At 49.4% G+C, this 13,236-nt stretch overlaps 2 protein-coding genes across 5 annotated transcripts in view; one reads left to right on the top strand and one right to left on the bottom strand.

Annotated features, from left to right (window-relative positions):
* Positions 1-751: 751 nt before the first annotated feature.
* CORO1C (coronin 1C) overlaps positions 752-13,236 on the bottom strand; it is a 66,717-nt gene continuing 54,232 nt past the window's right edge. For all 4 annotated transcript variants that reach the window (XM_024196263.2, XM_024196262.2, XM_024196261.3 and 1 more), the window contains 7 exons: positions 6,315-6,496; positions 5,599-5,718; positions 4,734-4,838; positions 3,881-4,026; positions 2,595-2,652; positions 2,268-2,513; positions 752-1,307 (listed from right to left, as the gene is read on the bottom strand). In XM_024196263.2, the coding sequence (XP_024052031.1) occupies positions 1,188-1,307; positions 2,268-2,513; positions 2,595-2,652; positions 3,881-4,026; positions 4,734-4,838; positions 5,599-5,718; positions 6,315-6,496 (977 nt within the window). In that variant the 3' untranslated portion in view covers positions 752-1,187. The remainder of the gene's footprint in view (positions 1,308-2,267; positions 2,514-2,594; positions 2,653-3,880; positions 4,027-4,733; positions 4,839-5,598; positions 5,719-6,314; positions 6,497-13,236) is intronic.
* LOC112104111 (zinc finger BED domain-containing protein 2-like) lies at positions 8,571-12,041 on the top strand. The gene has a single exon (XM_024196264.3). It carries the CDS (start codon positions 9,883-9,885, stop codon positions 10,534-10,536), a length of 654 nt encoding a protein of 217 aa, XP_024052032.1. The 5' UTR covers positions 8,571-9,882; the 3' UTR covers positions 10,537-12,041.

Here is a 13,236-nt window from a genome sequence, read left to right as displayed (position 1 = left end):
AATGTTACCCAACTACTTCTAATGCTGCTCTGAAAGCCATATTGGGGCTGGAACTTCTCAGCATCAAAAACGGGGGCAGAAATAGTTTAAGCTCACAAATTTAAGAGCTTCTTTATGAGCAAAGGAGCCTGGTCTTGCAGCACTTAATGCAGACACACAAATTTACAGCTAGGCAAAGGATTGGAATAGACATAATGGAAAACTTGGCTACGTGCTCACGTCCCGCTGGCTTGCAAATCAGAATTCTGGGCATTCGTCTTAGCTATTTCACTGCGCACCCTTACACCTTATGTTAGCTGATAAACAGAATGAAAATCTGCAGTGTAAAAAATATTTGGCTTTTAAAAAACAAAATGCCCATTCTGACAACGTTAGGATAATCCAAGCACAGAGTGTTGGAAGAGGACAGCATGGCTCCAGGACAAGGGTTCAGTCTCTCGAATGTAGAAAGGGAAAAAAGAGTTATGGGTGACATGAGTCACTTCACTCACAACCAAGTTTTTTAAGCTAGGTGCTGATGGTGACTGGGACACTGTTAAAAAGGCAGTAAAGTCAACTCACATGGGTTTATGGGAGGGGCTCTAGAACTGCCTTGTCCACACTGCAAATGGAACTGATCAGATTGTTCAAAGATGAAGATTTATACAAAACAGCTTCATTTTGTTCTCTACACAGTATAAACACACACATGCACAGCCACACCCCAATCTCTACACACTCACACACACAGTGGTGTCCCTTTAGATTTAAAAAACAAATACTGCAAAGTGCCAAATAGGAAAAATAAAAGGCTACTTTTTTTTTTTGGCAACTTTAAAAAAAATGGCTAAGAACAATGTGGCGTTGGTCCCTAATTCTATAAAAGGATAATTGGGCACAACACTGAAAGTCAGAATAGTTTGTTTTCAAAAATTCATAACATCTGGAAACAAATTGTAAAAGTAGCACTTATTCTTTTGACTTAATTTTGACCAAGTCACGTAACACATTAAAACATCAGAAAAATTGTTCACTAAAAAGCTCGGCTTTTAATCATCGGCTTTCGCTGAAGTTAATTTAGGAGAATAATAAAGTTCTTATTGGAATGCTGCACGCTGCTGCTTGACGAACTTCTGAAATGGAATGTCTTCTTGAACGGCAGTGCCGCCCCAGCCCTGCTCCAGCTTAAAGTTCTGCTCCCTTTGCTCTCAAACCGTCATCTTCGCCATCTGCTGTTCTAACTTGGAAATGCGCTCATCTTGATTGGAGATTGTGTCTTTTATAGATTTAAGCTCTTTCAAAATCTCATCCAATTTGGCTTCGTTTTGCTGGAACCAAACAACAAAACCAGAATTCATTAAAAATTGGCTGGAAGGAGCAATTCTGCATATTGACATTTGAGGTTTCTAAAGCAAACGTGCTCCAGCACAAAGGGATTTCAAAGGGAGATTCTTACAGATAAACCGGCTGGGAATCATGTGCTCTTGAGTGCTAACATGAAGCTTCTGACACAGGGTAACATGCTAATGGAACAGCAACCAGCAGCATTTCTAATGGAGTTAGTGCAAATGTAAAGGGTACACTGGGCCAGGGTTTGCTTTTTAATGGAGTTTATAATCCCCTTTATTCAATGGCCTGATACACTGAATCTGCTCTTATAACCAACACTATTGGGGCACCTGTCAGCCAGTATAGCCAGACCACAGGGCGTTTCACACCCGCCTTCTCAGCAGTCCACTCCGTCAGGGTTATTCTCTCTGATTTGCTGTGTTTGGTTTTAGACACATGATGGGCTCATGAATTAGGATCCAAAGTTCCTCCATTAACCAGCTGCTTTCTTTGAATTACAAACGAAAGTCAGATTCCTGTGGGAACGAGTTCCCAGGGTGGGAGCAGGATTTTTAGGGTCACAAACCATTTCAAACTCTGCCACTGCCTAGCAGCACAAAACCATTCCTCCCAGTGCAGCTCTCTGGGGGAACTGGGCTGAGGGAATGTAAATCCCCCACGTACGTGTGTGGCCAGATCACCAGGCCTAACACACATTTGTGCAAAAGGTTCACAGGGCACTTCAATAGCTACAAGTGATCTTAGACTTACCTCTTGTCCGGAAAACCACCTACCCTAGTAGCCCCTGAGCACTAAGTCCATGCTAGCTAGCTAGGCTGTTACTGCAGGGACGGGCCCAGTGTAACGAGAGCATTTGGTTTTTTACTGATTCAGAGGGTAGAGCACCCCTGCCTGAGACTCCAGTGCCACTCCCTGATGGCCTGTGAGACGTTACTCACAATATTTGAGGTGTCTGCTGCTTTCTTTGGGGTGTTAATGAGATCGCTTTTCTTGTTTGCTGCAGGCTTGTTGTCCAATATGTTCTTTTTGACCACCTTGAGATCCCTGTTTTTGCCTGGAATGTACCCATGTTTCAAAGAAATGAGAATGGGATCAGCGTTCTTCCCCTCAAACCACTCTTCAGCTTCCAGAGCTGCTTCAGGACCAGCCGTATCAGGATACAGGTCATCTTGGAAAAGGTCAGACTAGAAGTCAGAAGGAATTAATTAGTAACATGCTTTGGGCTGGAAGGTGCTATATAACTTCCACTGCAGGCAGCACCTCACCTTTCGGGGGACCGTCATGATAATGGGCTCGCACTTCCGCTCGTGAAGTTTGAAGAACCTTTCAAAAAGAAAAAGCACAACTTAGTGGGAGCAAATGCCAGTCGGCACATGGAAGCTGGGCTTGATTCCTGTTCACCCAAATGGATACTAGTGGTCAAGGGGCGGGGGAAGAGATGGTAAATGAGAATGATTAAGAGGTTTCAGCTGGGTAATTCCCCCCCCCCACCCCCCATCACACCCAGCAGTTGAAGGGGCTTTTCTAAGGGCAGGTGAAAACTACCCAGTTTTGTGCGCCAGTGCTTCTAGACCTCTAATGACTGGGTGGACTGACGGCACCCTGTGCGAAGAGAACAGCAAGATTCTTTAGGCAGTCTCTTCAGTTTGGCCTGACGATGCTCTCAGTACGTCACAGGTTGCTGCTGAGACTCTGCTGATGAGCACTATACAAATATAGGCTACACGCACTGTATCTTTGGCCACCAAGCTGCTGCATTACACACGGCCTATCTCCACACCAGTCTTCCACCTCTACTCGTATTTTGAGCTAGAAGACGACCACCAATTAAACGGTTATGGTGGGTGCCTCGTCCTTGCCGTGGGATGTTTACCTGGCATGGCTTTCGCTGGCAGTTTTCAGCCACATCAGCAATCTTTGGTTAAGCCAATGCTGCTGTACTGTTCTCCACGAGTCCGAAATTGTTTCTATTCTAAGTTTATAAAGCAGCATTGGAAGGAGATTAATGCTAGACTATCAAAGAGACATCCCTTTAATATTAAACCCTGTAGTAAACCAGGCTTACGTCTGACCCAATATAGATCAGAACTGCCTCGATGGAACATGCTTGATTTTAGCAAGGCCGATTCCAGCAGCTTGCTGTGTTAGATACTGTCCATCCGTCTGTTACAGTCTCAACCCAAACACTGACCCACTTTCAGTTCAGATCATACTATCCCTAGCAGAAATATTAGCACTTGTCACCGGGAGCAAAGGGTACTGCAGAAATCCTGACGGAACATGAGAGCGAGCGAGCGAGAGGTCTCTAAATCAGTCGTTATTTGCGTCACTGTCTCAGACCACACATCCAATTGAGCTTTTAAGTGTTCCCACCTCCTTCAGTTCTTGTACCAAATGCATCTCTTGCTTGTGTGAGGTTGTTTTGCTTTGTACTACATGAACCTGGCCGGCGCGGCCCAGGACGTGTACCGAAAGCAGGAATATAAATGGGCTAGCCCGATTAGCCGTGTTGCTCACATCCACGGGCCAGCCGCTCAGCACTCCTAGTTACCTGGCGATTTCACACTTGTTCACATCCAGGCCCCTCTTTGGCATGAACCCCATCCCCCTCTGCGGTTCTTTGCTGCTGAAGGTGTTGAGGTAGTGGACATATGGGGATTCATCGGTGATCTCAAAGTAGCGAATGCTGCTGTCACCCTGCAGGGAACAAAGAAGGAGGAGAATGAAAGGGGCGGTGACCCTTCCATGGCCCTGGGATACTGTGCTTAGAATGTGGGGGGGCTCCCATCCCAGCGAGGCCCCGTGTCCTTTACACAAAAAGCAGGCTGACGTCTGCTGTCGAGCCTCCTCCCTGAAGAGAGAAGGAATGCATCGTGCCAATGCACGAGCCCACTGGCTACCTCTACGCAGCCGTCAAACACAATGGCAATACTACAAACACTGTGTTGCACTGGAACGACCGCAGTCCAAAGCGGACGTGAATGAGGCAGTGCTGGAGATGCAGGCAGCTGCAATGTACCAGGTAGGTGAGGCAACAAAGGAGGAGTTAAATGCAGGGACCAGTGGCGTTTCCATTACATGGGAGGCGAAGGGAATATCTCATAACAATCTGACCTTCAAAAAAGCATCACATAAAAGGAGAGAAGCATCAGAAACAATTGCCCCATGAGTAATGTACATTTTATAGTTAATTTCCTCCAGCTGAAATTTTCACTGCTCATCAGGCTAATGGCCTCATCTCAGCCTGCTTAGTCACCATCAGTCTACTGCTGCATTCAGACAGACCTATTAGCATGGCTATCATAAAACACATGTCCAGTGTAATCAAGATTCATTATCTCAACAGGCTCTCACAAGCAAAATGCCGCACAGCCACTTTGCTCCTCTCGGAAGCTGCTCCTTACCTTGCCACACAAGTAAATGATATTGGTGTCCGGGTCGTAGAATGGAAGCAGCACCCCATTGCTGGTGTCCATTTCGTGCAGGGCTATTGGCTCTTCCATATTTTTCTGCAAATGAGATTTGTATCAGATCATCAGAGAATAGAAATCCCCAGTAAATTCATTAGCTAAATCCTTTGTGATTCCTACTGTTTAGGGGAATGACCAACAGCAATTTCACTTCTCTGAAGGGCCTTACGTTGTAGCACGCACGGTCATTGTTTGAGAGTACACTGGTTTTCTGAGGACCTGCTATCAAACGCTGTTTTTAACAGGTCCCCCCAAACACATGCCAAGTTAAGGAAGAGATTAGAGACACAACCATGGTAATAAGTCTATTGCACAGTGTAAGAAACAGACCACGTCACAGCTAGGTACCACACTGTGATGGCACATGAAAGATTTCAGATGGACGTGGCCCTCTCGGAAGGCCTACAGGATCTGCTCTTTGCTTTGGTCAGATTTACATTTGGCTCGGCTGGCTTGTTCTAGGACATCCCTCCTTTGCATATATTTTCTAAGCTGTTCAATGATAAATGCAGCATTGAATATTTAGCTGCTGTTATGTCTTCACTGTTCTTGGGAAGACACAGAAGACTTCCTCCAAGGAGGTTATACAAGAGTCAATTTCCTTTACAGATACAAATTTGGGGCCTAAATAGGTTGGCGCTGTCCTTGGCTGTGACATGTAGGGGCAGGATTAGAGAGCTGAGGAAAAGGGGAATATAATCTCACTAATAAAATGTAAGCATTGCGGTAACTAGCAGGCTGTCTTGGCCAGTAATTTATGACAGCATTATAACTAAGGACCAGCTGGATGGGCACATACAGGATTCCACAGGGCGAGCTGCCGTTCACTCATGCGGCTGAAGCCGGTGGTAAAGACGTTGCCATCGGAGAGGAAGATGGCTCTCATGGGCCGCGCTCCCTCATGGGCCCTCTCCTTCTCCTGAAATGGATTTGCAGAGAAAAACATTCAGCACTCAACAGAAATCCTGATTCATGATGAATTAACCCAAATTCTATTCATCGAGTTGCATAGAACCACTGCCCCAAGAAGCTGACCAGATGGGATACAGCCTCCAGGTCCTTGCCCAAAGCTCCAGGTGAAAAAATAAATTACTAATGTACAAGAAAAGCAGCATCCGTTCAGTTGATTTCTTTCAACGCTGCCTAGCATGCAGAATTACACATTCTAAAAGCAAGATTAAAACGAACTGATGTTTCAACAAGCTACAGCACATGCAAATGGACAGCTATGCCACTGACTCTCCCTCTGCATCTACAGGTACCCAATTTTGCCTGAAAATTACACGTGAAATTACCCTTGTGCAGATTTAAAAATCGGGCCCAAAATGTTGATAATTCAAGCACAAATGCCAATAAAATTAGGTGAAGTGCCTCAGCACTGCTACCCTTCCTGTAACATTTCACCGGCTTTGCAAATGTCTCACCACATTAAACAAAACACAAACATTGAGTTTGTCTACATGCTTTTGCTAAGCATCTCCTGCACTGACACTCCACTGCTTTTAGCATACTCACAGCAACAATTTCTTGTTTCCTAGGGTCAATCACTCGGACTTTTTTGTCTTTAGAAGCTGTACAGATCAGGCTGCCGTTGCGATTCCAGCTCACATTGTAAATCATGTCCAGATGCATGTCATCCAGGTTTATAAGGGCTTCACCTGTTCCCACATTCCAGATGATGACTATATTATCACAACCTAAAGGAGAACAGTAACCAGACCTTAGAGCCAACCCACATCCAGAGCACACAGGCAGTTTTCAGAGGGGTTTAAAACAAAGGATAGTTCTAAGGAAAGCCAGTTCTATTCTCAGGAAGAGGAAAAAACTTGATCTATGTTCGGCTTCCATCATTAATTGTGTTACTGCAGGACGAGGAGCCCTGGTAACAGACCAAGACCTCACTGTGCTAGCAACAAAAGCAGATTCTCCAGAATAAAGAGACCTCCCCCACACTTCATATGGTTTGCAGATGCACAGTCAGTATCAATCTGTGTAGCTATGCCATGGGTAGAACATGCGGATGGCCTGCTTCCATTTTAAGAGGGTATTTAAGTCAGAAAGCTGTAAAGCAGGATAGAGCCACCTGTACCCTCCAGGATTCACCACCTGGGCACGTTTAAAGTTGCTCGTAAGCTGTGTGTTTGGGATGAAGAACATTTCTCAAGGTCAGTGGCATTAAGAATGTCCTGCAGAGGCCCAGAACAGAAGGTACAATGTCTAGGTGCCTGATAAGGAGCATTGTACAATCGGTTCCCAGTGCTTGCAATGCAAGAATAAAATAGGAAGGACTCACAGTTGTAAGCAGCTTCAGGAGAGTTCACACAGAACCCTTCCTGTAGATTATTAGTGGACTGGGGACGAACATTAGATACAAATTAATGAGCAGAATTTGAAGACCACCTGGGTAACCTGGTGGCAGAAGGCGGCTATTGAGAAGTTGGCGTCAGGCTGGAGGACACTTCTGTTTGCTGCAGCGACACTATACAGGCCAACTGGGCGAAAGGCCGGCAGGGTTTGCTTTCTGCTGTGGTCAGATTTATGCTTAACTCAGCTGGCTTGTTGCATGGTTCCAGCAGGGTCAAGGCTGCCTCTAGCAACCAGGAATAGAAACTTTCTCCTTCTTAGACGCAGGAAGTAAAAAGCCACTTCTTGGTATTTTAGCTGCCACTTAGATTAGACTACACTGTTCTTCCCTTCCTGTGCCAGACCTTCAGCCACCACACTCTGATAAAGAGAACAACCCCAAAGGCTCTCCGAGATCCCTCCCCCGCCTCTGCTGGGCGCTCATCAGCCTGACAGCTCTTTATCTTGACCCTGCCCCAATCCCAGTTTCCATATGGCCCAGGTCAGCAGTAAGGGGCTAGCAAGAATGGAGACTTTCGCACAGCAGCGCCGTTCCACACAGGCAATAATACTCCGCACAAACACAGCACTTGTCATCTTCAAAGCACTTCATAAGCCTCCCACTAGGGGACAAATTTGTCTGCCATCCAGTGGCCAGATCCCAGGTTTAGTGGGGGTGGACGTAGTGTTCTGAAACCTAGATTCCCTCCTGGTTCTAATTAATCTGTGCCCTACCAGCCTGTCTGCCCTGTGCTCATCCTGCTTTCCCCACCTCCTCCTGGCCTGGCATTCTGCCTCTTCCCCCAGCACCCTCCTCTACTATAAACACTGCACTGCTAGAACAGCGGAGCCCTTTCCAGGCCCAGCTAGCCACCCCCTTTTCAAGCACTACGGATCCCGGGAACTCCCAGTGGGGCAGTGCACGAAGAATCGGTACATGGGCAGCAAAATCGAGCCCAGAATGTCCTGAACACCCCTAATATGGCACCGGGGCAAAGCTCAGCAAGGGGCGACGTTAAGACAGGCACCTTCAGAAACCATCATCCACCCAGCTCCCACCCTCGTATGCTGGAGCCATCCAAAAGATGTCCCAGGTTTGTTTCGTCACCAAATACATGGCCACACTAATATCCTCCCTGCTAGCTGGTCTCCCAGTGCAGCCGGAACAGCTGGAAGTGCCGGTTATACTGCTCCGCATGCCAGACTGAAGGCGTAACACTGGGCCTAGAGCTGCCATCCAGTGAATTAAGAATCCGGTTCCCGGGACTCGCAGCTGCTTCCAGCAATGCCCCAGACCTCCTGGGATCCTGTCTCTTTAAAATTTCACTAGTGCAGAGAATGATTGACACAGGAGTCGGCCAGCACTTCCTGGTCTGATCACACACTAAGAAGTAACTGGGGTAGGAAGCAGCAGAGGAGAGGGAAAAGTGTGGCTGAAGCCAGCCTGGGGGCCAGCAAATCTTCAGGGATCTGGGCATCAAGGCTCCCCACGCCCCACCTGCAGAAAGCCGAGTTTCGCCAAGGCAGAGAGCGTGCCAGGAGAGGAACCCCCGGCTCCACCTCCTCCTCCCCCAGCCTGCAGAGAGGGCAGGCTCCGGCAGCTGTGCAGAGGGGGGGCGTCTGTGCCTCCATGACTGCACAGCCTGCCTGGAGTTTGTGTCTCAGCTGATGAGAAGCTGGAGCAGCAGGAAGGGAAGCGAAGCAGCCTGGCCCAGCCCAGGCTTGGGAGGGCAGAGAAAGGCACCGTGGGAAGATAATGAGAGACCCCCACGGCTGGTACTGCCTACCAGGGAAAGTTACGGACCGACTCAGAGCACCCGTTGCTGACTGAGACCTCCTGGGGCTCCGGATTACAGCAACCCAAGGGACTAGGGAGGGGGCCCCCAGCTGGACAGAGTCAGACACAGCCATGGCTATATCATGAACTGTTACACGTGGGCTTTGGTTGCTGTTATTAAAAGGAAAGAGGAATCACCCTGCCCACTTTGTGACTGCACCGCTGCAGACTGCGCCTTGCCAGAAGCCAGCGCACAAAGAGCCTGGGCTCCGGAATACGAGACTGGTGCAAGTAACCAACGTGCGGAGGATTTCGCACACTGGTTTGGAATACGCTGTGTGGCCTGGCAAGCAAAGGACTGGGAGCCAGCAATTTCTAACCCGTAACCCCAGCTGTGTCACCAAAGCACTCCGAGGCCTTGCACACTGGCTACGTATGGACATGTGACCTACCTCACAGGGTTGTCATGAGGACTAGCGCACATTTGTGAAGGGTGCTGATGAAAAGCACTAGGTAAGTGCTGAGAATCTTTAGAGGAGGAAGAAAAGCTTTAAAAAAAACTGCCATTCCAGCCTGCATAGGTTTGGTTATTGCAGCAACTTCAGTTCACACAGTTTTGGACCCTCCAAGTTTTGGTTTCATTCAAATCCAAAACTCGAGACACAACTACGTGACTTTTGCTCAGCTTTGCTGCATCACCTATGGGCAAGAGATGGATGGCACTGAACAGGGACTCGGCTACTAAGGAGACAACTGTCACATAAGAGAAAGACTGAATCGCTCCCTCTCTCTATTGGAGGAATAAAGGGAGAAGAGAAGGTCCCGGAGTGAACTGGACGAATTTGATGGATGTGTTTCTTTGAGGCATTCTGAGGATTAAGAGGTTTCACACTTGGGGTGCAGGGGTTTTAGAGCATTGGTCGCACTTTGCATTTCTTTGTGTACTGAACTTCTCGAGAGGGGATGAAGCAGGAAGAGGAGGAGGTGGTCGTGAGGATAGAGGAGGAAGAGGTTGGTAACACAGGAGCGCGGAGAGGTGCAGTGCCTGCCCACACACACCATGGCAGGGGAGTGAGATTTTCTGAGGTGTGGGAGTACTTCCACATTGCCCCGCCCCGGACTGGTCACCACCCCAGCCAATATGCTGCCTGCAGGCTCTGTGGCCGACAGGTCAGCCGTGGTCCAGGGCTGAACGTTGGGACCACCGCTCTGTGGAAACACCTGAGGAGCATGCACAGAGAGGAGCTGGAGAAGAGTGGGCACAGGCAGGTCAACCAATGCCCAGCGGCGCACTTGCCTGTGGTACAGCACCAGCCAGTCGCAGAGGGGGAATGGGCTCACCTCATGGAGCAGATGGGGGCGCTGGCTCTGCGTGCCAGCCAGCGGGAGAGGGAAGTGGAGAAGAGGGAGAAGGCCGTGGAACGCAGGGCAAGGGCCGTGGAGCGGCGCGAGAGGGCCGTGGAGCGGCGCGAGAGGGCCGTGGAAGAGGGGGAGAGGTCTCTGACAGAGAGGATGCTGAAGATGAAGGCTGAGGAGGTTCAGGTGCGGCTGAAAGGCCCATGCGAGAGGGAAAGTGCCCTGGCCTCAGTTGCTGCTCTCCCCAGGCATTTTGTGTAGGAATACTTGGGCTTTAGGCCCATGTTGTGAGACTCAGAGCAACACCCAGGCAGGTGACCGAAGCAACATTTTAAGACCTGGTGTGAACTGTCTGGACTGTGTTCTAGGCCTCTGACCTGCGAAACAGAACCACCAATCTCCCTGCTTCCCTTCAGCCTCTGATGGCCTCCTTCTGAAACAAACGGCACGGATCTTGCATGTTCAAAGCTGGGACAAACGATTATATGGCTCCTGGTTTCTGACACTGGGGAATACAGAGCTCCACCAGGCACAAGCAGTCTCAACAAGACCCCCGCACAAGCAATGCTGTGGGTAGACTCAGCCAGTCATGGCCCTAGCAGGCCGACGATGTGGTCAGTCAAACCTTTGGTTAGGAGACCAGTTCGAAACCAAACCGAAGTCTCCAAAGACATCTGCCTATGCAGAGGGCACAGAGGATCTAATGACCCAGAAAAGATTCCAGCGAAACTCTGCTAGTTTCCATTACTAGGCTCAAAACTAACCTAGCCAAGTTTCGCACAGTTTCAGGCTACGCAATAAAGTCCTCAGGCCACTTTTACGGATACGGACTTGGACCACAAAAATAGGTCTTCATCTTGTTTTCTTCGGCACGCCTGTCAAAGGATGCAGTTGTAACAGAGGTTAAGGGAATCCCATTGGATGGACTGTGCAAATAAAGGGTACAGTAAGTACTGAAAATGAGAGTTTGTGAAAAGACTCTCCAAACACATGCAGGTACCATTCAGATGGACATGCAAGACTGTTTGGCTAGTCTCAAACAGGGACTTTGGCTTTGTCTACATGGGAAAGTTATAGCAATTCAGCTAAATTGATACGGCATCCTTAAACCAAAATAAGCATCTTCCCAAGGGGCTGCACAGATTTCACTAAACCAGTTCTCGTGCAGACAAGGCCTTTGGCCAGGGGTAGTCAATAGGTGGACCGTGGGCCAAATCCCGACCACCAGATGCTTTTCAGCAGACTGCACAGGCTGAACCTGAGCCGGCGCTGCAGCCGTGCGGAGCCGCGTCCACTCCCTAGCGCAGGGTCCCCAAGCTGGTGGGCACTGTGTTCCCCTGGGCGGTTGCTTGTGCAGCCTCAGCCCCACCGGCAGCAGTGCAGGGATGGGGCAGGGGGGGTGAGTGGCAACGTTTAGGAGGGGATGTCTGCACACACACACCCCGCCCCCACAGGCAGTCCAATGTGTCTCCACTCTGCCGTGCCGCTCCAATCAGGAAGCGATGGGAGTGCAACGTGCTCATTCTGCAGCCCAGAGGGCAGCACTGTCCGGGCCCTAATTCAAATTCTTCTCTGCGTTTCCTGGAGACGGTGGGGTTGGCTGGGCCATGGAGTTGCAACTTGTGGGCCTCGGGCCCTACCTGGAAACCCAGCTGGTAAGTGCCTGAAGGGATCCTGCAGCATCCGCTTGTGCCGGGGCACCAAGCGCAACACACACACAACACCCACACCCAGGTTTTTCCCCAGAGCCCCCCACCCTGGCTTTGTCTCCTCCCCACCCCATGCTTCAGGGCCAGACCCCAGAGCCCTCGCCAGCCCTCCCCCCCCCCCACCCCACCCCAACCAGCCCCTTTCCCTTCCCAGTCTGCCTCCAGTCACTCACTACTGCCACATCCTGGCCTCCCCAGGGCTGCTCTCTGGCGTCTCCTTGGTCCCTCCCCCTATCCGGAACCCCCCTTCCCCCCCCCCCCCCCCGCCCCGTTATCCCAGCCTCCAAAGGGGCATTTCACCACTAGCTGGATCATAGTCCAATAGCTTCACCTCCTGGCTCCAAGCTCAAAAGTACTCACAAACATTCACACCTTGCTTCGCTACCCAGATACCCATTCCTCTTCCACCTGCCCCCATCTCTGCGACTTGGCTCAACTGGGGACACGGAGGAACATATTTGGGGGGGGGGGGAACAGCAGCAACACCAGGTGGCTCAGGCCAGCCCCCTGAATCCTGTTTTCAGTTTAGGGAAATAAGGTCACTCTACTCTCCAGGCAGGGAGCTGGTGGGCAATCAGGGGTTAGGGGAGGGGACCTGGGTGGGGGTCTGGACCTTGACTATACCTTGACCAAGAAATTGGGACCTTGACAAAAAATAATTGATTACCCCTGCCTTAGGTGCTGTCCACATGGGAACAAAACCATACCAGCTACACATTTGAAGCAGGGTCCTGCCAGAACCTTACATGATCACACTGTAGCTAACTACAGCTGGTTTTCGATACTGTTCTCCCAGCATGGAGAGGTACTTGCTTTCCTGGGTATCCCTGCTAGCAGACACTTAAATTGCAGACTCAGTCCCCTACCAGGTTTCCATCATAGGTTATTCACATGGTTACACACTGCACTGAGTGTGAAAACAAACCATGTCAAGACTAACAGTATTTGAAAATTGTTGCCAACACACTTGTAAACTTCTGCTAACGTGGACAGGACCAAAGATGGAACTGGATGGATGGAGGAGGCCTGCAATATGTATGCTTATAATCTTTGACACCTTTGCTTTGATACCTTGGATTATCAGTAAGAGAACACCACCCCATTTGTTATTTTTTGTTAGTATATGAGAAACTGACCTGGAAAAGAGAAACATTTACACTTTTGTTAAAAGTGGGGGGGGGGGGGGGGGGGGAGAGAGAGGGTGAATTGTTGAATAGCTGAACCTGAAATGGTTGTTATACTTGCTTATCAA

The sequence above is a fragment of the Terrapene carolina genome, unplaced genomic scaffold, assembly GCF_002925995.2.
Source record: "Terrapene carolina triunguis isolate 2854851 unplaced genomic scaffold, T_m_triunguis-2.0 Scaffold234, whole genome shotgun sequence".
In the NCBI taxonomy this organism is placed as follows: domain Eukaryota; kingdom Metazoa; phylum Chordata; order Testudines; family Emydidae; genus Terrapene; species Terrapene triunguis.
This window is presented reverse-complemented; position numbering and strand designations above follow the sequence as displayed.

What these genes read in the sequence shown, in the direction of transcription:
- LOC112104111 (XM_024196264.3), top strand. Translation starts at nt 9,883, where the DNA reads ATGAAGCAGGAAGAGGAGGAGGTGGTCGTGAGGATAGAGGAGGAAGAG.